At 41.3% G+C, this 26,765-nt stretch overlaps 2 protein-coding genes across 6 annotated transcripts in view; one reads left to right on the forward strand and one right to left on the reverse strand.

Moving 5' to 3' along the window:
* The window catches only part of MAPRE2 (microtubule associated protein RP/EB family member 2), a 103,892-nt gene extending 86,393 nt beyond the window's left edge, over window positions 1-17,499 (forward strand). For 3 of the 4 annotated variants that reach the window (XM_071737500.1, XM_071737497.1, XM_071737498.1), the window contains 3 exons: window positions 3,126-3,265; window positions 7,611-7,769; window positions 14,470-17,499. In XM_071737500.1, the coding sequence (XP_071593601.1) occupies window positions 3,126-3,265; window positions 7,611-7,769; window positions 14,470-14,541 (371 nt within the window). In that variant the 3' untranslated portion in view covers window positions 14,542-17,499. The remainder of the gene's footprint in view (window positions 1-3,125; window positions 3,266-7,610; window positions 7,770-14,469) is intronic. The other variant, XM_071737501.1, reaches the window with a different exon arrangement.
* A 2,808-nt stretch (window positions 17,500-20,307) lies between these two features.
* LOC139793176 (ethanolaminephosphotransferase 1-like) overlaps window positions 20,308-26,765 on the reverse strand; it is a 55,600-nt gene continuing 49,142 nt past the window's right edge. Inside the window, exons 8-10 of one of the 2 annotated variants that reach the window (XM_071737502.1) lie at window positions 26,277-26,457; window positions 22,331-22,513; window positions 20,308-21,147 (exon numbers count right to left, since the gene is read on the reverse strand). In XM_071737502.1, the coding sequence (XP_071593603.1) occupies window positions 21,082-21,147; window positions 22,331-22,513; window positions 26,277-26,457 (430 nt within the window). In that variant the 3' untranslated portion in view covers window positions 20,308-21,081. The remainder of the gene's footprint in view (window positions 21,148-22,330; window positions 22,514-26,276; window positions 26,458-26,765) is intronic. The other variant, XM_071737503.1, reaches the window with a different exon arrangement.

The following is a 26,765-nucleotide window of genomic DNA, read 5'->3' on the forward strand; positions in this document are numbered from 1 at the left end:
AGCCCAAATACTCAGGTTATTTAGCTGGTTGTTATCTGTGTTGGTGAAATTGGAATGTCATGTTCATTTTAAGAGCTGGCCCTGTGCAGCAGAGCAGAAGTCGATTTCTTTTGATTTGTCTGAATTTTATAAAGCTTAGGAACACTTTGCTGTAGAAATTCAAAAGGCTTTGTTGCCTTCAAAGGAGGGCAGAATAGATTGGGGTGTACTGGTGCTATCCATCCCCCTCTGATGGTAGACAGTGGTGATGTGAGCTTGCTCAGCATGCTCTGGAAGGGCATCTCTACTGCAAATTAGAGAGAATACCTGGGGATTAAATGTTTGTGCATGCTCTGTCCTTAACTCTCTGCAGGTTAAAAAAGAAGTGTGTACTTAATGATCTGGCTTTCTGTAATCAGTACCCTGCTCTACAGAGAGCAAGCTCACATCTCAGGGCTGTTGAACATGAAAGGGAGCAATGGGCCATGGCTCCACAGCATGCCTTGCTTAGGTCTTGCATCATGACTCCCCCCAGGAGAAAGGGTGAAGAACTGATAGGCCAGGGGAGGCTGTCCTAAAAAAGCTGAGCAGCTTCTGCTTGCTGCCTCTTCAAGTAGGAGTTGGCAGAGGGGGCATCTGCACTGACCAGCTGAGGTTTCACATCTGAAGGTCCGTAGCTTGTTTTATAGCATTTAATTTTCAGTTGATTTCCTGAAGTGTATCTTGCAGGTGTGGAATACCATAAGACAAACACCTTGGTCTAGTATACATGTATACTATTTTAAATGTTGTATAGGTTACAGTTGCAATTGCACGTGATGTAAGTAATCAGTAAATAACTTTAGGCCCCACTAAAATGCTATTGTCAAAGTGACTGTTTCACATGTATGCTCATCTTGCATATTTTGACAGCAGTTTTCTTCTGTTTATCTGCTAATCCAAGTGGAGGTCCTTTTCCTGGCTTTTAGAGCATTATAGGAATCCTACCCTTATAGAGATGATTTTTATTTAATCAAAAATATGGACTGAAGCTGAAAAGTGTGTGATGAAGGCAGAGTGCTAAGGTTAATGAAATTGCTTTTAAAAAAGATGTTGCCATTTTTAATGTTTTTCTGCAAGTTATTTATTCCTTACTAACCTATGATGTGAAGTTTAATGTCAGACATGTACACAACAGTCATTGAATTTTTCCAGCTTTAGTGAGTCTGTACTGTATCTGAAATCTGCTAGAGGTGAGTTTGTGGATATAATTATAAGGATTTAGGCATGGAAGTTATGGGATTAGAGTCACCAGTTTAAAAACAACAACAAAAAATTAAAAAGAACAAAAAGAATTTGATTTTTCCCTTATGTGTCTTATTTTAAGGAACACAGAGAAGGAGGGTGGACATCTTGCACAGAAATGCTTACCCAAGTCAGCTGAATTATCAAGTTGTTTATTTAGGGTCTGTTGGCATTAGGTGACCCAGTTAACGCAGAGTTATCCTTAGAGGCAGAAGGGGATGCTTGCTACAGAGAGAGGTCTGTGACCAAATCAGAAAAGCCCAAGATAGCTTGATTAAATAAGCCATTGCTGCTCTCATTTCCCATTGCTTTCCAGCTCCTCCAGGGGACCCCTATACATAGTTCTAGGTCAGTGAGACTGTGTGAGCTCCACAGTTTGGTCATATGGGCAGCATCACAAGTCATCTTTCTCCCCTACTTGCCTTCCCCTGTCTCCTTGCAATTTCATTCTAGCAACATCTTATTAAACATTGTTTTTTACAGTGAATAGCTTTATTGAAGTGTTGTCTAATAATAGGAATACCTTGTAGAAATGACCATTTAGAGCAATTTGTAGTTTGCCATTAAGCATGTAATGGTATGGGAGGAGCACTGGTGAGGTTGTGGGGTGGAAGGAAGGTGGCTGCTGGGAAAGCTTGGGCAAATCTTTTCAGAAGTGATGGCTGCTGCTCAGAGCTCAGCTGGAGGCAGGGTGCTTATTCAGGCTTTATCCCACACCTGGTGTGGCCCAGGCTTCAGAGCTGACCCTAACCCTAGGGTTAGGGTTTGGTGGAGGGTGGGCATGGAGCAGCATGTCCAGACAACTGTGTTTTGCTCTTTGTAAGAAACAATGATAAACCTTGGTGCTGCAAAGCAGGACTTCTGATTCACCTGCCTGCTCAGTAAGGCAAATAAAATGGGTCAGAGGGAAGGCTGAGTTTCTATTCTGTCTTCTTCACCCAAGTGGTTTTTGCACTAGGTGTATGTCCACTGCATCTGAAATTTATTCCTAGTTGATGGGAATAAGAACAAGGCTGAGAGTCAGAGCACAGTGCCTGTGGAAGCCCAGGCAAGGAGGATGGCTGGGAGCTGGGGACTCCTGGACTGGAATCAGCAGCTACATCAAACAGCCAGGGACAGGGAGAGGAAAGATGGAGAGGCAGAGCAAGGTGTGAGGAGCTGGCTGCAAGGTTTGTATGAAGGCACTGCAAACCCTTTCACATAAATGTGCCTTCTGCCTGGGCATTCACATGCTGCAGGCACTGGGAAAAAGGCTACCTGTGCGTGCTCATTACTTGCTGGTTTTGCTGGTAAAGATGTTGTTCTGTATTCTGGCAGATTTACAGTGCAAGTAATTAAAAACAAATAGCAAAACGTAAGCAGATCAAAACTCATCTCTTGGTTACTATGGCAACGGAGTTCACTGGTGGATTTAATTCTGCATGCTTTGTCTGAATTTCAATGCCCTTGTCTTAGGGGTGGTTTACATTTGAAAATGAGGAAAGCATGGAGGCAGTTTAGCCGAGTTGACTCCAAGTCTGTCTTTCTCCAGGGAAATTTAGGATAGATATGTACACTAAATACTGTACTGGGGAAATGGTCATTTAACAGCCTATTTTTTAAAGCTAAAAGCTGTCAAGCATGAAGGGAACTTTATATTCTTATGTTTATGTTTGTTTATTTTAGTTTCAGAGTTCCTTCATTCTCAGTAGTACACTCAAAATAAAACTACTAGGAAATGTGGGGTTTGCTTTCCCAAGGTACTTCCTCCACTGTCATCTTGAAGTGGGAGCAGCTGTCAGTAAAACAAATACTTTTGGTTCAGTATTCTCTATAGGAATCTGTTTATCATAGAGATAAAACTATTTATTTGTATTTTTCAGGCGCTGCTAAATCCAGTCCAGCTTCTAAACCAGGATCAACACCCTCTCGCCCATCCTCAGCAAAAAAAGCTGCACCAAGCAGCTCAGCATCCAAATCAGATAAAGATTTGGAAACTCAAGTCATACAGCTCAGTGAACAGGTAAATTTGCTTTGAGCATAAAATTAGGTGCATTCATTGTCACAGCAGGCATGAAATCTAATATTGCCCTCTGTTGAATGATGCTCTCCAGAATTATGAAGGGACAAAAGATTGAAATAGCTCAGCTGGGAAGAAGAAAAGGTGATTTATTGTTAAAAATAACAGCTGACAGAGATGGCTGGTGTTTGCCAGTATTTTTAAAAGGTGATCTTAGGAATTAACAGGAAAGTCTTGCTGAAGTATTGTAATTTTATTAGGTGTTGAAATATATCTTTAATTTCACTTGTGTAGGAAAAATCCTAGTAGTGTCCTTGCTATTATGATTTAAAAATTTGGAATACATAATTTTGAGGCATCATTGCAGAAAAAAAAGCTTATTTGTAATACCAAGATCTTAAGAGATTTGCAGGGAAATTGAGACTAGCTTGTTTCACCCTGCTTTGTGGAAGGAAGGCACAAAGAAAATAATACACCTTTTTCATTTTAAAATGTGTTCTATCTTTGTGAAGACAGATCCATTATAAATTATGTTCTGCTGTGTAATTAATAAAGCTTTGGAATGTCTTTAATGTTAGGAATGTAAAGTCCTACTAATCACTCGTGCTATGGAGCTTTACACCAGTTTGTCACTCCTGGACATAGCCAGAATGTCTGTTCTGGACATGAAAAATATGTGTATCTGGCTCAAGTGTGTTGTCAGAATGGTGTAAATGCCAGTAGTATAAATAAGACCTCGTCCCTGTATTTGTCCAATAAGGGAAAATGGAAAGGAAAAAACTCATATTTTAGAGCCTGGGCTGCCTGGCAGCTGCAATAAGGAAGAAGCTCTTATTCTGTATGAAGTATAATTTTCCACAATTAAGGGCATTTTAGTTTCAAACTTCCATTACCCTGAAAAAAAAATTCAGTTTGTTGGGGCAATGTTTGCAAATTCTTGGTTACTGCTACACCCTCCAACATGGTGGATGGATTGCCAAATCCAAAACACGGTGTACTGCAGATTCAGGGCATAATTTCAAGCAAAAAGCACATCAGTCCCACCAGCTTTCCAAATTGTCTTTTGTATTGGAATATATTTTCCATGGGATTTTTTTTTAAATAAATTTAAGAGTGGATTTCAAACGCCAGCTTAATGCAAATTAAACCATGACATTTGTACTCAAGTCAGAATGTGTTCGCTTCAACAGGAAGAGTTGTTTGGGATCTGAGCAACATAAAAATATTTGATCTTTACTAAAATAGGCAGTCACTATCACATCCACTGCTAATGTATTCTTAGCATGTTCCATGTGTGAAAACCTTAAGCTTTATATACAAATATCACTGAGGGAAAACTGGAATATATCCCCCAGCACCAAAGATTAGAAGAAATTTTGAAGATGGGGAAAACTGGGATTTAAATAGCTAGTATTTAAGAGACCTCTTCCAGCTAGAATGGTCTGTAAGGCTTGCTTTTTTTTTTTTTTTTGCTTAAAGACTGGCAGTGTTTGGCATTTCATTTCCCCCTAATGGATACTTGTGCAGCCTGGACAAGTAACACAAGCCAAAAAAATCTATGCTGCAAGCAGATCTGAGCCACGTTTTTCTGACCCCCCCCCCCCCACTCTAAACATGCTGGAGGAGCCAAAGCGCCCATTTTTTTACCACTCTCCAGCAACCAGGGAGATGAGGGAAGCAGCCACTTTCATCCATTTTCTGCCTTTATTATGCATAAGAAATATTGAATGGTGTCTGTGGATATCAAATTCCTATCTGGCTTTAACAGTTGGGTTTTTTCAGCCTTTTCATGGATTGCAGCTAAAGGAGATTGAAACATCTGAACTTCCATGCACTTCGTAGTGGAAAAATTTAAGTAGTGAGGCTGTCCATACACTATATTTTACTACATGGTTTCTTAATGAGCTCTTTTCAATAATCTTAAGCCGTCCATAACTTGCTAGTTTAATGCTCCCAACAATCAGATTCTCCCTTAAAATGATCTTAGCTATTGCCTGGGTCTGTGCTAGTAAACTGAACACTTCCAAGGAATGTTACTGTGTGCTGGAACTTGATTTCCCATAGCATTAAAATGCTGAAGTGGTTTTGATCTGTTCTACCTGTTCCAAAGAGATTTAATGCAGCTGAGGAGGTGACACAGACCATTGCAAATGGAGAAGGGACCTTTATATATGGTGGATGGTCCCTGGAACCATTACCTGTTCCTGAAAACAGCACCATTTTGGCTGCACGTCCACAATATAATCTCCAGCCTGGCTTTGCAGTCCTGTGACTGTCCATACCACCAGTAAATGCCATCAAAGAATAGAGAGTAGGAAATGTTGCCTTTTCACTCATTAACTTGACTGCAGAGGGGTACTTCTGGTCCAGAATCAGCATGGGAGTTAATGTGCCCTGCTCCTCATACTGGATCAGCCTTTTGGCATGTAAATAGAAGGAAAATGTAAGGTATGGGTGTCCTAATTACAGAAAGAAAAACAAATAAATGTATCACAGGCAAGTAGCTGAAGAAAACTGGAGAGAAGTGTATCTGGTTATAAGAGTGTTTACTGTATACTCTAGTTAATTAACTATGTGAATATGTATGTAATTTAATGATCCTGGTTTTTAACACGTAGTGAATTCATAGAATGAAAACAGGAGTTTTCCTAGTAAATAGGTCAGAAGGGGAGACAGTCTAAGCTATTAGCTGCCAATGTTTCAGCTGATGTTTAGTGTTTTCCCAAGCTCTAGCAAGCACAAAGCAAGAGATCTGGAAGTAGTTCTGTTCTTGTTCTTTCTGGATGCAGACATTGCTCTTGAGGAATATGCTGCTGCAGATCTAGAAGACACATCTTAAATGGGAGGTCTTCTTCTACAGACCAAAATATTGTAAACTCTTGTTCCATTTTGCTATTTCTAGTTTGATGAATAAATATAATTGCAGCAATTATAAATTCAAATTGTCAAGGGTAGACTTGGGTGTCATGCTCAGGCAGCTGGTTAGAAATGAGTTAGTATGTGAACGAGAAGCTCTGAGATCCTGCCCTGGTGACAGGTTCATTCTGATGTCTGACACCTCTGAGAGGGTAACCAAAGGTCAGCAAAGGGCATCACTAGCTCAGCTGTTATGGAGAAATGAACTGATAGGATTTAGGAGGTTGTCAAAGTATTTGTTTGAACTCTGCTAGTATTTTTACTAGTGAAGGAACTAAATTAATTTGCAGAACTGGCAACACAGAACTTTCTTTTAAGTTGTACCAGTTCACTGAAATATAGTCTGATGCAATTTATTAAGCATGTTTTATTTAGAAAATAATTTGTACATTTGCAGACATGAACATCAATTTGCCTGTAATTTTGGTGGGATTTACCCCAGTGTGTTTACTGTAGACAGCTTCATCTGTGATTTTCTGTTGGTTGTTACTCTGCTATCCTCCAAATCTGAGGGCTGCTTACACATTATCCTGATTGTGTACACCCTGTTGAGCAGTAGTTTATCTGTTACACTCTTACAAAATTATTCTTTTAAAATATGTATGTGTGTATGTATGTATATATATATATATATATATGCGTGTGTATGTGTAAAAATACATTGCAACGTCATGGTTTATATGAAGCCTAATCTTTAACAGCTATGTCACCCATAAATGATTTGCAGTAGTCCTGCTGATGAGATTGAGACTGAAAGTATAGCTTGAAGACACTTGTGAGCAAGCTTGCAAAGAGGGAGATACTTGGCATTTGAGAGAATTTGTTGGTAGAAACAGCACAGCAGTCAGAGCAGCTGATCATGGCATCAGAGTGCCAAAAGACAGGTCACTAACAGTATGGTAAGTGGGGAGGCAGAAAAGGAGAGATGAAAATCAGGACAGAAGTATTCACATTTGCAACTTGAAGACCTTTTTAATTTCCTAACTAGGCTGTTTCCCTTTGTGAGCTTTTCTGCTAGAGCTATGTGTTTTTAGGCAAGGAGATAGTGTAGGCTTCCCAACAACCGCACATTAATCCAGGCAAAATAATGGAGGTAGTGAGCTGAAAGTTTTATTACATGACTGTTACATGACACTTCTGGCAGGTTTGTTAGGAGACAAGTCTGAATGTCTGCTTTGGGTTTCAATATAAAAGAGCATGGAGAAAACTGACTTTTTAAGGATCAAGGTTAAGATGCATCCAAGGGGTAATGGGGGAGTTTGGTTTACTATTCTCTGTTTTGTAAGGTTCAATATAGTGCTTCAGGGAAAAAAACAAACCAAAACAAACTTAATTTAAAGCTATAAAATCAAATATATATTTATGATTGTTTAGCATACATTATTTTAGACTGAGTTGTTTACTGATGCATCACCTCTTGGTTTATATACAGGTACATTCATTAAAACTTGCACTTGAAGGCGTGGAGAAGGAAAGGGATTTCTACTTCGGCAAATTAAGGGAGATTGAACTTCTCTGCCAAGAACACGGGGGAGAGAATAATGACCTTGTCAATCGGCTAATGGAAGTCCTTTATGCTTCAGAAGAACACGTAAGTTCAAGCTTACTGTCTTCTATTTAGACAAAACAGCTTAATTTTGCAAAAAAATATTGGCACATTTTTGGGTCACATCCTACATTTAGGTCAGCAGAACTGTAGCAGCTAGGATTTCCATGCCTCCCCCCTTCCAAAAAGGAAGTTTAAATTTGCAAACAACAGACTTTTTAGCATGGGGAAAGGGGATCCAGGAGGCTCCTTGCTTTTCGCTGCTTGAGTGTAGATTTTCTATTCCAGGTTTTCTTACGTCGATCTGTAAAGGGAGAGTGTGTCACAATTTTAAGTTTGATTTCATATGGTTCTGAGCCCTTGTTTTATTTTTTCAGAGAAATTCTGAAGGAGGTGTTGTTCAGTGTCTCCAGCTGTGAATCTTCTCTAGCCCATGTGGCAGTGTTGCAAAATACATAGTTACATCTGACGAGATAATGCTCTTTAGCATTTTTTTATCCTGTTGCTATAGACAAAATTCTTCCTTGTGCAAACCCAATAATCCTCTATTACCAAAATTTCAGAAGTGTATTGTCTGCAAAATTAAGCAAGAATCTCACTGTGTCTTGGGCTTAGCGCCATAGACACTGAACAAAGCAAGAAGCTGCAAAGGGTGCTGGTTAAATTCCTCAGATACATTCAGGGATAATGATTCAGTGGAGATTTAGCTGAACTACTCCCATTCATGTTAACTAAATCCCTGTATGCACTGTACTGACAATTGACCCCTTCAGTCTCCAGCAGATGATGGCTTTGGCTCCAGAGTGTATAATCACCCGCATAATCTCTCGGCAGCCCTTCGGTGCTGTAAGCTGTCTCAGAGCTGTTCCCAGAAAGTTGTTGCAGTGCAGTCAGCTAACTTAAAATTTTATATCGAAAGTAGGGACGAGGCAACACTAACTGTATGCTTTTTTCTAAAAAAGACTAGTAGAGCATAAATGAAAGTTGGGTGTGAGAGCTTGCTGCTGACAGGAGCCGCTGCTCAGATGGGAAGTGACAAGGGAAAGAGGATTTGTTCAGTGGTGTGGGGTGAGTGCTAGAGAGCAAAAGGATGAGGAAAGCATGATTTTCAAAGGAATAAGCAATAAGACAAATTTACCAGGCACGTGATAACAGCCTAAAAGAATTACGTATTTATAGCGGTCAGAGAAAATGTCTTCTGGATTTAAAAACAGTAATTTACTTATAAAACAAAGCCAGAAAAATCCCTCTTCTCCCCATGCCCCTACCTCATCTCTCTGTCTGTTGGCTTAAATAGCAAGTGATTCTCCACCAAGGAATGCATTAGTTGCTTTTCTTCCTACAGTTTTCCTTAATGGCAGAACACATTACAGAATGCTCTACTTCAGCTCTGCATCCCAGTCTTTTATCTGCTTTCTCCCTCCAAGCCTTACTCTGTTGAAAACATCATACATTCCTGCACAAGAACTACATCTGTGCCTTTATCTAAAATGTGTTTGCAGTTGGGGGCCGGGTATGTCACTTCAGCAGGAGAGTGCTGCTGCCCCAAACAAGTGTACACAACCCATTCCCTGCACAGCTTTTAGTGGGAGAGACTGGATCTCCTCATGTTCTAGAGTGTATTTCCTCCTCAGCTTAGCAGATGGGCTGTAATTTGCTGAGGAAAGACCCTAATGCATTAGCACTAAACCAAAGACTGGGTTCCCTTGCTGATGCAGATCCTGCCTAATTTTTGTTTTGAGACTTTGCTATTTCATTGCCCTGCTTTGCCCTCAGTTGTGTTTTTTCTCTTGCTGTCATGGATACATTCTACATCTTGCAGCATTTTGCAGGTTAATCCCTCAGTAACAGCAGGTTTGTCTTTCCCAGTCCCCAGATGGACTATAGTCCCAATTCCCAGTCCCCGGGTAACTCCAGCATTCCTAATTTCTTGGTAATGAGTTCATCGTCAATTCTGCTTAGGTTATTGGTTTTTTAGGTCTCTTTTTCAGGATTGATGATATTTATAAATGATAATACTTTAAAAATAATAAAATACATATTCAATGCTTTCTTTGCCTCAGTCTTCGTTAGTCAGATCAGCCACCCCCAGGGTATTCAGCCCCTTGAGCTGGTAGATGAGGACAGAGAGCAGCACAACCCTCCCAAAATCCAGGAGGAAGCTGCTACAGCACCTGGACACCCACCCACAAGCCCATGGGGCTGGATTGGATTCACCCAAGAGTACTGAGGGGTCTGGGAGAGGCACCAAGCCTCTATCCATCATCATCTACCAACAGTCGTGGTTTACAGGGGAGGTCCCAGATGACTGGAGGCTTGGCAATGTGAGGCCCATCTACTAGAAGAGCTGGAAGGAGGATCCAGGGAACTACAGACCTGTCAGTCCGACCTCAGTGCCCAGAAAAATTATGGAGGGGTTCACATGGAGTGCACTTATGTGGCAAGTGCAGGACAGCCAGGGGATCAGGCCCAGCCAGCATGGGTTCAGGAAAGGCAGGTCCTGCCTGACCAACCTTGTTCTATGTATGAGCACATGACCTACCTAGTGAATGAGGAAAAGGCTGTGGATGTTGTTTACCTGAACTTCAGTAAAGCCTTTGGCACTGTGGGATGCTCCCACAGCATCCTCCTAGAGAAGCTGGCGGCTCATGGCATAGACAGGTGTACTCTTAGTTGGATTAGAAACTGGCTGTATGGCAGGGCCCAGAAAATTGTAGTCTACAGAGTTAAATCCAGTTGGAGAGCAGTCACCAGTGGTGTTCCCCAGGGCTCAGTTTTGGGGCGGTTCCTGTTCAGTATCTTTATTAATGATCCAGATGAGGGGATGAGGACTTCCTTGGTAAGTTTCCAATTGACAACAAGTTGGGTGGGAGTGTCAATGTGCATGAGGACAGGAAGGCTCTGATGAGAGACCTGGACAAGCTGGACTAGTGGGACAAGGTCAATAAAACGAGGTTCAACAAGGCCAAGTGCCAGGTCCTGCACTTCGGGTCACAACAACCTCATGCAAAATTACAGACTTGGAGAGGAGTTGCTGGAAAGCTGCCAAGCAGAAAAGGACCTGGGGATGCTGGTTGATACCTGGCTGAACATGAGCCAGCAATGTGCCCAAGTGGCCAAGAAGGCCAACAGCATCCTGGCTTGTATCAGGAATAGTGAGTGCAGCCAGCAGGAGAAGAGAAGTGATCATAACCCCTTTACTCAGCACTGGTGAGGCCTCACCTTGAGTGCTGTGTTCAGTTCTGGGCCCCTCACTACAAAAAAGACACTGAGTTGCTGGAGGAAGTTCAGAGAAGGGCAACCAAGATGGTGAAGGGTCTGGAGATCAAGCCCTGTGAGGAGAGATGGAGGGAACTGGGTATGTTTTGTTTGGAGAAGAGGAGGCTGAAAGGAGACCTTATTGTTCTCTACAACTACTTGAGAGGAGGTTGTAAAGAGTTGTGTGCTGGCCTCTTCTCTCATGTGAATAACAATAAGACTAGAGGAAATGCACTAGGGGAGGGTTAGACAAGATATGAGAAAGAAATTTATTGAGAGAGTAGTCAGGCATTGGAATGGGCTGCCCAGGGAGGTGGTGGAGTCACCATCCCTGCAAGTATTTAAAAGCTGTGTAGATAAGGCACTTCAGGGCATGCTCTAGTGGGTGATACAGATATTGATACATACATTTTATTTAAGGGGGGGGTGTTGATGGTTGGATGCAGTGATCTTAGAGGACTCTCTTCTTCAGGAAGGGGATGCACAGGAATGCAGCTCACACTTACTGAACAAGTGATCCCTGACCAAAGTCTTGTGCTTGAATATTGTGAATAACTTTTGTGTTCAGTTGATATTCCCAGTAAGTGTTTGAAAGCAAGCTTGAAGTCTTGTTTCCTAGCTGTAATTTGATAGGTATCTACTGTACCCAACATGGCAAAGAGATCATGTCCTATTTTTCATAGCAGCTGTTTGTATTTACAAGGGACAAGTCTTCCTTTATATCTAATTTTCTATTACACCTAATTTAATCCTCCTAAATGAAAAAGCAATAAGTAAAAAAAATCTGGACAGCACTGTAAGTGGTCATATCTCACAGATCTCCTGTGAGTATTGTAGGCTGTCAGATGAAGTCTGTGTAGGATGATTCAGAATGCATGTATAGAGTTTAGTCCCTATAAAAAGCATTCTCCAGAGGGCTGATTATTGTAGTATTGTGTTGAAGAGGTTTTTATCAGGTTCATGTCATGGTGGCAGGTGTTAATTATAGTTTCACAGTTCAAAGTCATGGTGTAGTTTCAACCATGTCACTTCCCAAGCTTATCTTTTGCTTAATTCAGTACAAGGCTAAAGTATTAACACTGATAATGATGATTACTACTATTATTATTGTTGTTGTTATATTTTGGTCTTCATTTTTATGAGGTTTTGAGTCTTAAAGAACAGATAGCAATTCAGCTGGGTTCCTTGGTTTTAGAGGCTCCCTTTTCCCTGTTACGGTTCTGTTTTAAAGCTCATTATTAAGTCTCTGCTTATGCAAGAGAGATGTTGTATCTGCTATTGTAATTTACAATGCGGATGATCAGTCTGTAATCTTTTGTAATTTTTAATTGCAAATTGCTCATTTGTAATCCTGACATGTATGGGTGCTGGGGAGAACCTAGCACTCATGATGTGACTGCTGTAAGAGCATTGAGACCTCAGATAGTACATAAAGCAATTGGTTATATGGCCTTGCAGTAGGAAAGTAGAAGAGGTTATGTGTCTAGTTATGAAACCCAGAGCCATGTAGGTCTTCACATAAAGCAAAAATGTAGGAAAGCTTTTGCTTAGGCTGTTCTGGTTCGGTTCGTACAGAAGATGGGTGAATTGCTGCTGTTTGATCTATCTGATGTTCAGCTCAGGTTTCCAAAGCAATTGCTTGAAATGCAATTGGGTTTGTGTATTTCTAGTCTAGCAGCTACTATGTCTGCTGCTGCTTTTGGAAAAGGCACCCACTCTCCTAGCAGCTGGTTTTCATGAAGTCTGGCTCTTCAGTCTACAGGCACACCTGAATAGTTGGAGGTAGATGGATTAAGGGTCAAAAGAGAGCACTTCTCATCATGGGAGATGGGGATGGCCGTGGTTGTGTGATCTGAGACAGAAATAAATGGTCTAAGTAAATCTTCTACTGCTTTACTTATTTACTATTCAAGGAGTTCCAAGGTAATCGGGCATAGTGACTCTTGTCTTTCCCAGTTTATGTATTTGTACAAGCTGTACATACTGAGAAGCACTAGTCCAAGTCACAGAAAAACTTCTAAAATAGTCACATAGGATTTACCATTTCCATCAAAAGTAAAGGTAGCAAGAGGGGAGCCACCACTCTTCTTCAGAGCTGCAGAGTAGGTTCCCAAGCCACTCCCTGTGGTTAGAGGCTTTCCTTTTATATGCATGAAAGGATAGCATGTGTGTGACCTGTAAAATCTGCATGAGTTGGCTTTCTGATAGATGTTTCTTGTAAATGCTGAATACCTAGAGCCTATGGAAGGGGTGCATTCCAGGGCAGGTCACTTCAACACGGGAGGAAGATCAGAAAAGGTGGGTTAAGGAACACAGCTCACTGGGGCTAAACGAGTTTCACTTCCCTCACCCTGGATGGCAGGGCCATGTTCTCACAGCTGTCAGCTTTTCTCTGTGAAAATCCTGTTCTCTGCAAGCCTTGCACTTGTGCAGACCATTACAGAAGTTGTGATTTTTAGATAATACTAAAAAAACTGTTTTGACATGATGTATCTACTGCATGTAATAAGGGTGCTGTTCCCCCCAGGGCACCATAAGGTGCCAAACTGCCTTTGTCCTGGCTCAAGTGTGTGGCTTCCTACTTCAAATAGCACCTGGGTGACAGCTTGCTGGAGGCTGGAATTTGACTGTTTCTGTATGTGGTAAACAAATGAATATTTCCATTGTATCAGCAGGTCTTAGGAAACATGTTCTCCTATTCTTGCCCTTTAGAAATAGGAGTATTTTATTGCCAGAAAGGGAATTTTCCTAATGCATAAGCTGCTCTGAACTGTTCTTAGGAAACCTAAATTATAGCCTCCCTTTTTAATTTTGCCTCAAATTGGAAAAGATAGCAGTATCAATTTGTTATATTTTCTTGTTCAAGCATTGAAAGGCAATGTATGTGCGTGCAAGCCTTTGGTTTTATTTTCTGGACACTTCTAAAAATCACTATTTTTATAGCCTTTGAACTCTGGTCAAGCATCGGTATGATATTTTGGGCAAGTAGTATATCTGACCTGAAAAAGGAGGCTGATTTCAACTTTTAAAGGAGATGATAGCGGAAGTGTCTTGTTCATTTAGTGTTCTAAACCTAGAGTGAAGATCATGTGAAAACTATAGCAGACAGGTTCAAAAATCCTTGGACAAAGTGGAAATGGGAGGACATTAGGATGCTGTGGTAGAGCATCCAACTGTTGAGCATTTCACTCTCTAGCTACTCAAAATTTTCACTAACTGGAATAGTTAACACTCAGTGATGTTGAAAACTGACACTTTTTCTGGTGAAATATCAGTACTGTGTACATGCTGAAGAAAAGCCAAGTAAATACATGTTATTGTAATAATACAAGATGCTGCTTTTCTCACATTATTACTCATTTTGTTATTTATTTGCATGAAGATTAGAAGTTTGGATTTAGGCTGCTGTGAGCACTGGGGGGTGGCAAGATTACATGAGAAATGCTTTCTGCTGAAGAGTGTTTCTGGGGTCTTTTTCACCCTGCAGGAGAGCCACACAGAAGAACATGAAGGTGAAGAGCAAGTCCTTGAACAGCCTCAGCAGCAGGAGGAGTACTGACTCACCCAGCATCTCTGACAATTTTCGTTTTGTGTGAGAACTTTCTTCTGGAGAATGGAACATGTGTGGCCTCAAACTTGAAATCAGTTCACTCCCAGTCTGCCATTAACATTATGTACCATAGTGAGTGCCAGCCAACCACTGCATTCTGTACCCATATTTTGCCAAGATGCATTTGCAGACGTCTTCTTTCAGTGTATCTTCCCAAGAGGTTGTAGGGCTACATCACCTACTGTACATCACTGCAACTTCACCACTTGGCTGCTTGAGATTTGTTCTGCTCTTTTTAAAAAAAAATATTTATTTTTTTTTCTTTTTTTTTTTTTTTTTGTCTTAAGTATGATACACTTGTAACTTGTTCTAACATATTTATATTGGCATTTTGTGTGGCAAGAAGTACCATACCACTAGCTGTGTCTCTCACTTTGTGGTGCTTTTGCATTTTCTCGTGCATCTCTGCCTTGGGGCATAAATTCGGTCTAATTGGAATAAAGGGATACAGTGGAAGTCATACTCAAGCCATAACAATGAGGTGTGTTGTGAAGGAAAATGCTCATGTTGCTCATGTTTATTCCTTTCCTGCTTTCACTAAATGGAAGGCAAAGCATCTGTTTCACTAGGAGATTTAAACCCTGTGTTAGAAAGCTTGTTAGGAAGCCGCATGGTATGTTTTTTGGCCCATCTCTGGAGAAACAGACATCCAGTTACATTTTTTTGAAAACCTTTCCAGTTTTCTGACTAGTCACAGACATTTCCTAGCTTTTCTTCCTTCCTGAGGAATTCAGTCCCAGCCTCCAGTCCCAGTTCCTCGCTGCCTCCACAGAGGTCAGTGCTGGAGGAGAAAAATCTCCTTGACGCAAGTGTGGATGCAGGACAAGATCTCTGCTATTATACTTGGCCTCCCACCCCTCAGAAGAAGACAAAGAAGGCCAGCCATTTCTTTTTGCTATCCTTCCCTCTTCTGCTTCCATAGAAGTATGGAAGACAGAAAATTTTCTTGCTAGTGCAAGGCATGGGGTAAAAAATAGCAACAGCACAAGCCCTAAACCACTCTGAACTCCCTTTAGGTGGGTGGTGGACAACTCGTAGGTGTTGAGGCTGCTTCAGAAGCATGGAGAGGCAATGAGGAGCCCTTCTGGAGCCAGAGCACACACCAGGGTGGAACCAGCTGACTGAGGGGCACAGAGCTGGTTCTGTGCCTGGCTGACCTTCCTCTGGCAAGGCCGGCATGGTGCAGGACCACATCTGCCCTGGAGATGTCTGCAGTGAGAGCGTTCCCTTCCAGTGCAGTCCCATCACCCTGTTCTAAATGGTGTTATTTTATAAACAGCTGTATCTTGACATATACAAAGCATTCCTTATTTTTCTCATAAAACTGTGCAGGAGTCTCATGCTTGGTATTTTTGGTCTCTCACTTTTGGTGTTCTTAACTGTGGGTTGTTACGTGGCTTCGGCAGGTACATGGAAGTCCCATCTCAATTCAGCAGTCACTGAAAAACTCAAAAGCCTCTTGAACAGCTAATCTTAGACCTTCATGGACCCCCAGAGCCTAAGTTCTCAGCTTACACTTCCATAGAAAGGGTTTTAATTAATCCACCCCCAACACACACACACACACACACACACACACACACACACACACACACACACAGACAGACATGTGCAGTTTTCTGTTCCTAATTGATCTTTTGCAGCTAAGTGGCTCTTAGTTAAATGTGAGATCCCTGCTGTTGTGTTGCACCACAGACAATATATACAAAATACCGTTAAGGATTAGAACAGATATTTCTCATTCCTTGATCACTCTCCCCCTGCTCAGCAGAAGAGTTTCTGGACCCTGTGGGCTGAAGGTTTTCCATCCCTGCCTCCAGCATTAACCTCACTTCTTACCTGATGATGAAGTGAAAGTGCTGCAACCTGTGGTCCAGCGCTTTCCATTCCCTTTTAGATTGGTTACAAATAAGGTCTGGTTTATAAAAATGTGTATACCCCAAAATGAGTATTTCTGAGAATTGCCACAAATGGAGGAATTGTCATTTTTGTTGTATTTGTGTTTATTAGAACATATGTACTTATTACAATTGTCATTGTAATAAACGGTAGTTCTTCATAATACTGTTGCACCGAAGAGCAGTTACTAATTTTTTCCAGTCTCTAGAATGTCCTTTAACCTGCATGGGATTTCTGATGGGGTAAGGAGTTTGGGATCAGGCTATCAACTTAATTTCTTCAGCACCAGTCTCTGCTTGCTGCAATACATCCTTCTGCTTATACTAGAGCAGATGCATTAAGAGCACTTCCAAGAGAAAATGCTTTTCTAGAGGTGCAAACAGTTGGGTTGCTGAACTCCCTGGAGGGTTCGTAGCCAGGCTGTTGTGCCTCTCTCCTTCTCTCTCTTTGAAGCATACTTAAGAATTAAAAAAAAAAAAAAAAAAAAAAAAAAAAAAAAAAAGCTGAACTTAATTTCCTGAAAATTCCTTACATCCTATATCTGGTCTGAGGACCACAGCCCTCTCATTGTCTGTATCAAGGGGGAAGTGACTGACAGAGAGAGCCAGGGCAGTAAAGTACCTCATAAGCACTAGAAACTGGGCTGTGCTGAGGGGAGAGTGATGCTCTGAAAGGGGAAAGAGTTGTCCTTCTCCCCCACCCCTTGTGAGTAACCCATTCTTCCGTTATGGTTTTAATATGCATTTGTAATTACCTTTACTAAATAGCACACCATAAAGCTTTGGTTATATATTAAATGTAAACTGAAAGGAATGTAAACATATGTATTGTTAATTATAAATAGATAAGTAATGACATAATAGAAACAAAAAGTCTTATTCAGATGTATCAGTCATTTTACATTATCCACAGATTGTCGCATGGTAGAGTAGATTTTTGTCTGAATATGTGAATAACTTGACTTGCGTTTATCTTTTTACATATTTAATAAAAAAATATATGTTAAAATCTGTCTAGCTCTAGAGACTATTCGGAACATTCTAAAATAACACTTTTTCTGCTTAAAGATGTATTTTTATTTCATTAGTGATTACATATGGGATTAGGAAGGAAAAGGCAACAGCTTTTAAAAAAAAAAAAACAAAGTTAACTTACTCTACGTGTGTAAATTGTATCTGCTTCCCCAAGGGCTCAGCAAATATATCACATTCTACAAATCAAAAAAGAGAAGGCATATGTGTATATGCATGTAAACAGAACATTCTCCTTTATGGTGAATGCTTCTTGATTTCAGAGTACTAAATCTCATTTGATGTACAGCAAAAGCAAAAATCATGAGGTGAAGAGCCAGGAGGTGAAGAGAGAATTATACCAAGGGCACTAAAGCTCCTGGTCAACCTTCCTTGCAAGGGCAAGGATGAATCTTCATCACAATACCTAAAAGCTACCCACAGTTTGGGTTAAAATGCTAGAGTATGGGAAGAAAAGGGTAAAACTTCATTATAATTCTCACAGCTCTGATCTTTTGCAGCATGAGCAACATTGCTGCAGTAATTTCTGCTACATCTCCGGGGATTTGAGCCATGGGTGAGGACTTCTTTCTGCAGTGGGTTGAAGCTACCTGGTTGTGTGTCAGCATGGGAAGATCAGCCTGGCTCCTCCTGCTGCCTCCAGGTACCCCCAGAGCTGGGGCTGAGCCACTGGCCAGCAACACCAAGAGAAGGTTTTTGGTAGAGGGGAGGATGAAGATAGGACCAGATAAGTCTGTTTCCAACCTGGGAGCACTAGTTTAGTTGATTTGCATAAGACAAGGGGGGAGATGTGTCTTTGGGCTACTGTGAATGCTCAACAGGATTAAAAAAAAAAAAGTGACACGTTTTTCAGTTCCTAGAGGTGGAAATTTTGCTTCCTGCCATAATGTTACCCAAAAAGGTTTTCATTAGACTGTTAGGTTATTTTCATACCATTATCTGACTTTGCAAATTAAATCTGTGACCATGCCACCCTATGAACAAAGTATTTTTATTCCCATTCATTGAACCAGTTCCATGTAGGATGGCTAACAGTTCAACATATACACTGTGAAATACATTATCTGGTTTTATACTTGGCTTTATAGAGCTTGTAATGACAAGGTGCTTTAAAAAGGAAAGTTATTTGCCATGTCTTCATATATAGATTCTGAAAAAGCTGTTCAGACCTTAATTTCCTTTAAAAGTGATGCAGTATTTCTTTTTAGAAAGGTACAAGTGCAAGCAGTTTGTGGCAGTTCAAGTTTCATAATTTCTTTTAATGAAATATTGGAAAATACTCCCATTACAGTGCATGACATTTTACCACTTCTGTGACCATTATTTCCAGCTGTTTCATAAATAAGTGCAAGGCAAAAGGAAAAGGAAAGCCTGTCCAGAATTCCCCTAGTACAGCAACATTCAATCCAGAGGTACTTTTCTTTATTGCATTCTAATCCTTTTCCCATCAGGACTTCATCCAGATATTTTTTATCGATGGGTTAAATATAAACCATTCAAACAGGTGAGACTTTCGTGGTAGCTTATCTGGCATCAGATGTAATATTTAACTTCACCAAACAGCAAGACTGTTGAGCACACGCCTGTGTCAAACTCATTTCCCTTCAAATGCAGTCAGGGTGTTGTTCTTAGCATTCCTTTTAAAAAAAGAAACAGCTGTCAGCCTTATTCTAAGTGCAATTAGGGAGGACCCCTGTGGATAGCCCACACACCCTGGGCATCGTGTGGGGCAGGGGCATGGCCACTCTGCTGATGGGGAGGAAGAAAGGGAGATGCCTCTTGTTGCTCCAGCTGCAGCCTGGGGGCTGGATGGCAGCAGTGCTGGAAGGCACAGGAGCCTCCTCCTTCCTACCTGGAGTCTGCAGAGCTCAGCAAAATCTCCATCCCAACACTGGCCAACATTGATCCACTTCCTCTGCCTAACTCAAGCCTTCAGCTGCTTAAACTGTGACCCTCAGCGTGTCATCCTGTCAGTGGAAGAAGCATACGTAGAAACCACCAGTCACTTTACAACTTGGTGTTGTGTTCCTGCTTTGTGAAGAGGAAAAGCTGATGCACAGACTCGTCCCCCAGTACCTATGGCAACATCCACCACAGAAAATCAGCTCTGCTGATGTTGTGGTAGGTCAACTACTGTACCAGGCCATCCAAACTGAAATTGGAGCTGCTCACAAAAATACGACTGGTCAGTGCTCAACTGGAAACATTGATAGGAGCTTCTGATGTAAGAGTATGCTAACTGGGGAAAAAAGCACAAGGGCAGTGCTACAGCCAGAAAAATGGTCTAAGAACTGAAAAAAGTGACTGTGAGGCTCAGCAGCTCAACCCTTCTGCCCTGCTTCTGGCAAGCGAGATGGCTAACTTGTTAATAAACATGCCAGTCAGTCTGCCATGTCTGCAAGAAATGTAATATAAAGCTTACCTTGGGGAAAATGGACAGATTGTTTCATTAGTGCTTCAAGGCCACAAAGTCCCTCTGGCTAGGGCAACATATGAAAAGAGATGAAACTCAAATTCTTACTCCTCCCTCCAAGGCACACATAAAACCTACATATATTATAGATGAAGAGGGCAGTTTATGTTTGTGTGCAAACATGTAACATCAAAAAAAAAAAAAACCCAAAACTTTTCTTGTCTCTGTTTTTTCCCATTTGTTTGTTTGTTTTGTCAATATCTAAACCCACAAGAATTTGTTTCAAGCATGGGGAAAGTTATCTGCTTAGCATTTCACACTCACAGATGAGGTTTGACTAACCAGTTTTCCAGTGAAATATGAGAATCTTCAAAGGTTTGTTGGCCAAATTTATTCTCATGTGATTATCTTTGTAGGGTGTACTGCTTGTTGCTACCCAAATATCAACAATGCACTTGTTTCTGCCTAGAAAATCAGTATAAAGGCCAGCTAAGAAGATTTAGATTCAGCTTTCTGAATTCCTGACAGATACTGAGAGTCATCTTAATGCTGGGGAGGAAAAAAAAAAAAAATCATACATTTCAAAAACACTTTACCCACAGTTTTCTGAGCTCCTTCTCTTTTCTTCACACACCCATACAGAATGTACATAAGCCCTTCAGGAGTTTTTATGGAAGAAATGAAAGAAAACAAATATGGAAAAAAGAAGCAGGCACGGGTGAAATGGGGAAATGACATACAGGGAGGGTTTGCATTGCTGAGGTCCCACTGGTGACTAGGCTGGGCAAAACCAACGCTGGTTACAAACCATGAAGGGTGTCATGTAACCTGGCAGGGGTTTCTCCAGGACTTTGGACCCAGTGGTGAAGAGGAGGAAGACAAAAGCTTCAGAGATAGCAGTAATATGGCATTAGTGAAGAGAAGAAATATTAGCAGCAGAACAGCTTGGTAAACACTTCTCTGCTGGACGGGAATCTTCCTCTGAGATGAAGCATCTTGCTGCATAGCTCATTGTCGCAGTGGTTCAGATATCAGGACTATTCTATTCTTTGGTTATTTTACTCAGATTAATTCCAACAGTTTATCATATCAGGAGAGCTGCAAATCTCCACATCAAGTGCTACAGTCTGATCATAGTGCAGGAGTTCACTCTTGGACACGTTTCTTCAGAGAAAAGATGTAGATGTTCAAGTGCTCGCTCAGCTGCCTCCCCTAAAGAGAAATCACAGAGATTAGCAAACAGTTTTGTACATGCTCCATATTTCACTGACTCTCTCCTCCTCTCTCCTCACTTAACTTTTTAGTCAGGTAAGTGTGCCTGTTTTACCTCCTGATCAGACTGGCGAGGGCCCAACCACAGTCCTTGTGTACTTAGGGACCTATGAGTACATGAGGACCTGGGAGAATTCAAGCAAGAGAGCTGAGGTCTTGACATTCCTCCTCCAGCACACTGATGGGAAGTTAAACCACTACAGACCAGCTTCACAGATGACATAAACTGTGATGGAGCTGGGCCCCTTAGGTCACCAGTGAATTTTGACCTCCACCAACTGGCCTGTAACAGTGCTGGGTCAAAACCCTACCACAATGCCAATGTTTATCAACAAGAAGACTCTTCTAAAGTCAAGAAGAAGCATCCCTGCATCCCAGCTGTGTATCTTAAATAAAAGACCACTGACCAAGTCTTTGTGAAATGAGATCTTTGCCATGCAAGACGTTTTACCTGAAAGCAAACCCTGGCTAAGACACTTAGCTAAGGATTATTTGATAATGCTCTTTAGAAGAAAGGGGCATTAACTGAGGACAAATGACTTTATGCAGTAATTCAGATGACAATAAATGACAAAACTGGTATCTAGCACATGCTGCTAAGACTGAATGAAATGGAAAACCATGTCTCCAGCTTAGAAGATTCTAACAAGGGGCCAAAACAAGATTAGAAATTGGGACAGATATTTTGCTTGCAGATTCAAAGCAAGATCAACCTTATTTTATGAATTCTATTCATTTCACTTTTCATTTTAACAGGTTTTTTTTTTTCCCCAGTCAAGTAGCCTCAGGAATTAAAAAGGAAAAAGGAGCAGGGAATTCATGGTATATAAAACCAGTCCATAACCACTCTGATTGTGATCAGTTTAAAGCCAAAACCCATTGGCCATACGAATAATTCAAGCCACCAAAGTTGCTGCTCATGCAAAAAGGCACAACCTGCTGTAAACTGACTTTTAAAAAAATTATACTGAACAAAACAACACACAGCAAAACCCCAAGAACTGAACATTCAGTCTCCTGGACATTTGCCCCTGCTGGGGAGCGCAGAACCCATTGCCAGAGCCCCATCTTCCTCCCCACTCTGTGCAGCTCTCCCGTGGCTGCTTCAGAGGTGGCAGCTCACCACGCAGACCCCGTAGTGCACGTGGGCAGCCGTGACCAGCCCGGTGAAGAGGACGAGCACCACTTCTTCTGTCCAGCCCAGCAGCCCAGAGATGGCTGCGTAGACCACCAGGGCCAGCGGGAAGAGGAACCAGTGGAAAAGCTCCGGCTGGGTGCTGCTCATCTGGCAGATGATCACCTTGCACTGTCAGAGTAGAAAGGCACCAGGTGAGAAACACTGGGGCTAGGCAAAAAAAAAAAGCTACATCTCTCTGGTTTGCTCTTGAGGGGAAAACAAGTTTCTAGTGGAGTTTCTAGTGTTTGTTTCTGGTGTGAAGACTGCTACAGATATAGCTTTGTGCCTTATTGTCTGTGCCTCTGACAGGACTTTATTACGAGTAATTTAAAATGTGCACTTCTTTCCTGAGACAGTGTTTTGACAGGCTCTGCTTTGGGAGCTGAAGCACATCTTTGCAAAAGGGAAGTTTGACACCTCCTGCTTTCACACTGGCTCATAAAGTTGTGATCCCAAATCAAATGTGCCACCACTTAATCACTGGGAGAGCACACTGGTATTTTAATCACACGGCGTGACAGAAATATATTCTGATTCATTCTTTAAAAGGGAGGGAAGGCCATATATGCCACTTTTAAATCCTGTTTTTCTTTTCCAGCGCTCTTTCATGTACTAAAACACCATTTCCTTGGCTCAATGATAGTGGTGGGCTCCCTGGAGATGTAGCTGGGGGCCCAGAAAGGGATCTCCTCAGAAAGGCAGAAAAAGGATTATTTTGTGGTGATGGTGCATGGTTTAACTGAAAGGAATTAGCTTAGTTTTACTGAGTTCTTGAAACACAATGAGTTGAAGTTCAGATTTTTACAGCCAATTAAGTGTGCCTGTTTTACCTGGTTTAGACTTCCTAAACCAGGAATTGTTTCATACACATTATTCTCTTTTTTTAAAAAAAAGAGGCACATCTGAAATTATTTCAAGTGTAAGTTTCCATCAAAATTTCATATCAATAAAAACCAGATTTTATGAATCCTGAAAACAGTAGAAGGATGAAAAATTAATTCCCTGTGCAGTGCCCAAAATCCTATGGCAGCTGCAGCAGGAGTCTGACCATAGAGAAAAAAATACTGGCTTTACTGCCAGTGCTGTGGGACCTGAAGAATGCCAAAGTAAACCATGAAAAAAAAGTTAACTTTAAATAATGTGAGAAGTTAACATTTGTACCTAGTGTAAATATTTTGCTTACAATGCCGCTATCAGGATTGATTAGGATTTTTTTGAATAACACTGGTTTCATGAGTCCTTTGGGAGGCATTCCAGGGGGCATCAGAAATTGCTAAAGCAATCTCTACACTATAGTTTTCCTGGCTGAAAAATTGCACCTGCCCAGAGATGGGATTGCACACAGTTTCAAAGCATTATTACACCATGTTAGGAACAGTGCTCAATTTTTCATAGAGATTGCTTATTAATATTTGAAGCAATTCACCTTCAGTGTATCACAGGACTGCAAAATGGACTGGACTATGCTCTGCTCTCCTCCCTCAATTCTCTATTCCCCCTCATCCTGAAGTACTGACTGACACTACAAGTGAGGTAAAACCAGTGGTAGAAGGTGAAGGATCTGAAATCTGGAGAGGCACTGGAAAGAAAAGGTTAAGCTATGGCACCATAGCTTTTCCATCCACTTCCCTCACAACTTGAAATGAAACCCTGGTCCTTCTGAACTTAAACCTCCAGCAGCTGTGGTTTGTACCTCTAGAGAGGTCCTTAGGGTGCTCTCTCTTACCCTCTCCCCTGGAAGGTTCCTTATGAAACATCTCCTGAGCCTGAGCTGCTCCAGCTCATCAGTTGGCCCCACATGGGCTACTGAGCTCCTGCTATGATGATGGCTCAGGACTTGCCCCTCCTGTCTAACTGGGAGCTGTGATAGCTGTGCTCCATGGCTCTTTGCTCAGCCCTGGATACCTCTGAGTGTTAGAAGCAAATCTCAAAGCAAGGCCTGAACCTCCCTGCAAGAGGGGTGGTCAACCCATGGGCAGTCCTGCTCCCAGCTGGGGAGACTGGGGAACAAAGTCCTCCTGTCAAGTGGACTTTTTTAGGACTTTCCTTTTTAGGACTTTCCCTTTTTCCTTTTTGGGACTTTCCTTTTTTTGGTGTTGAAGACCTTTTTTCCCTTAGTTTAGCCAAAAATGATGGATTTTCCTTTCCAGCCTCCCTTTCTTAGGAGGCTGTCACCTCCCCTACTCGTCCTGACAATGCATGTCTGCAATGCCAGGTCTCAGACCAGGCATTTGGACCAAAGGATCTGCTGTGCAACTAAATACATTGTCAAAGGCATAAGATGTTCAAGATTCTGGCAGATAGAGAAACATGGGCTGCAATTTGTGGTCTACAAAACAGATTATGGAAACCCAGTGTGTCAGAGTACAAACTTGTTTTTCACTTTTAAAATCTTATAAATTCCAACAAATACCCTTGCATTTTTAACGCTTGCTTTTAAAATGTGAATAATTTCCACTAACATACATACACTTTTAATTCATGTGAAGCTCTAACACTGCAGTAGATGTTGCAGTAAAATCAACACCAAGTAGAATATGCATTGCACTCAACATCTAATAAGCTGTAGTCTTACAAGAAAACTTCTGATTTGCCATACTACTACTTTAAGCATCCAGCCACAATTGTTCTCAGTTGGTTGAGACATATGTGCAGAACCTACCATCTGCTAAAGTCTGAAAGCCCTTTCCCACTGCTATGAAATAATTCTATTTCTCATTTAGGAGTCTACTCTGTTGTCTTAGAGAAAAAGGGGTGGATCAGACAATGAAAAATGCATAAAATAAAACTTAAAATAACCTAAATGTTGTGAGATTAAGTCCTTAAGATGGAACTTTTTGATCTGTCAACTTTCAGAAACATACATTTGTAGGATAAATCTAACAAGCATTACAATTAAGATTTCTTTCCCACTTCTGAACACAAATTTATAGAGGAGTTATGCTTGCTCTTTTAAAATCCCACATTTTCAAAGCTCTCTCTTATAATGCAAGGTGCTTCAAGCATTTCAGCTTTTTTAATTGGATGTAGCATTGCTCAGTTACATGGTTTTTAGACAGTGTTGGAGACTATTATCCTAGAATGGCACTAGTCTCTATCCTGTAGGATATTTTAGCATTAAATGGAGGAATACCTTTCAACTCATCTGCTGCTCCTTTGCCTCTCTCCTGGCAAGAAGAGAAGCGAAGGGCCTCCTCTGGCTAAGAAAGCCCTGGTTTAACTGCAGTGTTCAGCATTACTGTCTGGCTGCCCTTGTTCCTGCTCCACTGAGGTTTATGTTGCCTCACGGGCATTTTTCTCACAGGAAATTGGTCGGAATGATGTGATGTAGGAGAAACTAACATGTGGGCAGAGAGCCATCACAAAGCTCCTTCACCTCTTTATGTCTTCCCCTAAAGAACTCTTACCCTGAACAGCGGTGGGAAAATGCTGAAATGCTGAGGTGTAGGATACAGGAATACCACACTGATGGGCACAACATCAGGTTAAGGCTATGAGCCCCCTACTCTTGCTGGTAGATCGATGCTTGTGTTGAGCTGCCTTTTATTTTAGACAAGTCCCCAGTTCAGCCTATGTGATAGAGAATGTTTGTTCTATTTCTGGAAGTCGTCCCCCACCCTCTGCCCCCAGCTAAGGCTGTTCATTAGCACCTCAGAAAAAAAAAAAAAAGATACTTTAAAATATTATGCTGTGGTGGAGTAGGTATTGTGGTCCTGTAAGTGTCCAGACAGCTGATGTGGTGAATTTTATACAAAGCAGGTAGCACAGAGGTAGAAGAGCAGTGTGGTTCTGCTGAGTTTTAACTACAGTTTCTGTTCCCTTCTGTTCATTGACCTAAAGATACAAAGCTGTATTGATCTGTAAATAATACCACCACCACAAACATACTTACAATAACGTTTGAGAAAGCAACTCCGACCATCCATAAAAACAATCTCGGTTGCTTTGCTAATATGTTGCCTGGAGATAAAACCACCCAGACTGTAAGAAGAATGAACAGCAACAGAGGTGACACAAGAGGTAGGAGTCCTTCATACAAAGAATCATTCTTCAGTGTTTTATTTAAATATGCCCTGTAAATAAATTAGAAAATTTATGGAGTAAGAAAATTTATCCATTCCGTCCCAGCACAGTAACTTTAAATTCTAGCCTAAACTCAGCCCAAGAATTCATCTTTCAAGAACTACCTCTGCAAATGTGCTAGATACGCAGGCATTTAATAAAAAATTGTGGGATACCCAAGTAACTTTTATTTCTGGAATAATATGATGTAGTTTTATTTACATAGATTGTGATCAGCTTCACCATCTCATCGTTACACATTAAATGAGCTTTAGTAGCTATGTTGTTGTAATTGTTATCCAACGTGCCTGTATGCAGG

Source organism: Heliangelus exortis, chromosome 2, assembly GCF_036169615.1.
Source record: "Heliangelus exortis chromosome 2, bHelExo1.hap1, whole genome shotgun sequence".
NCBI lineage: Eukaryota > Metazoa > Chordata > Aves > Apodiformes > Trochilidae > Heliangelus > Heliangelus exortis.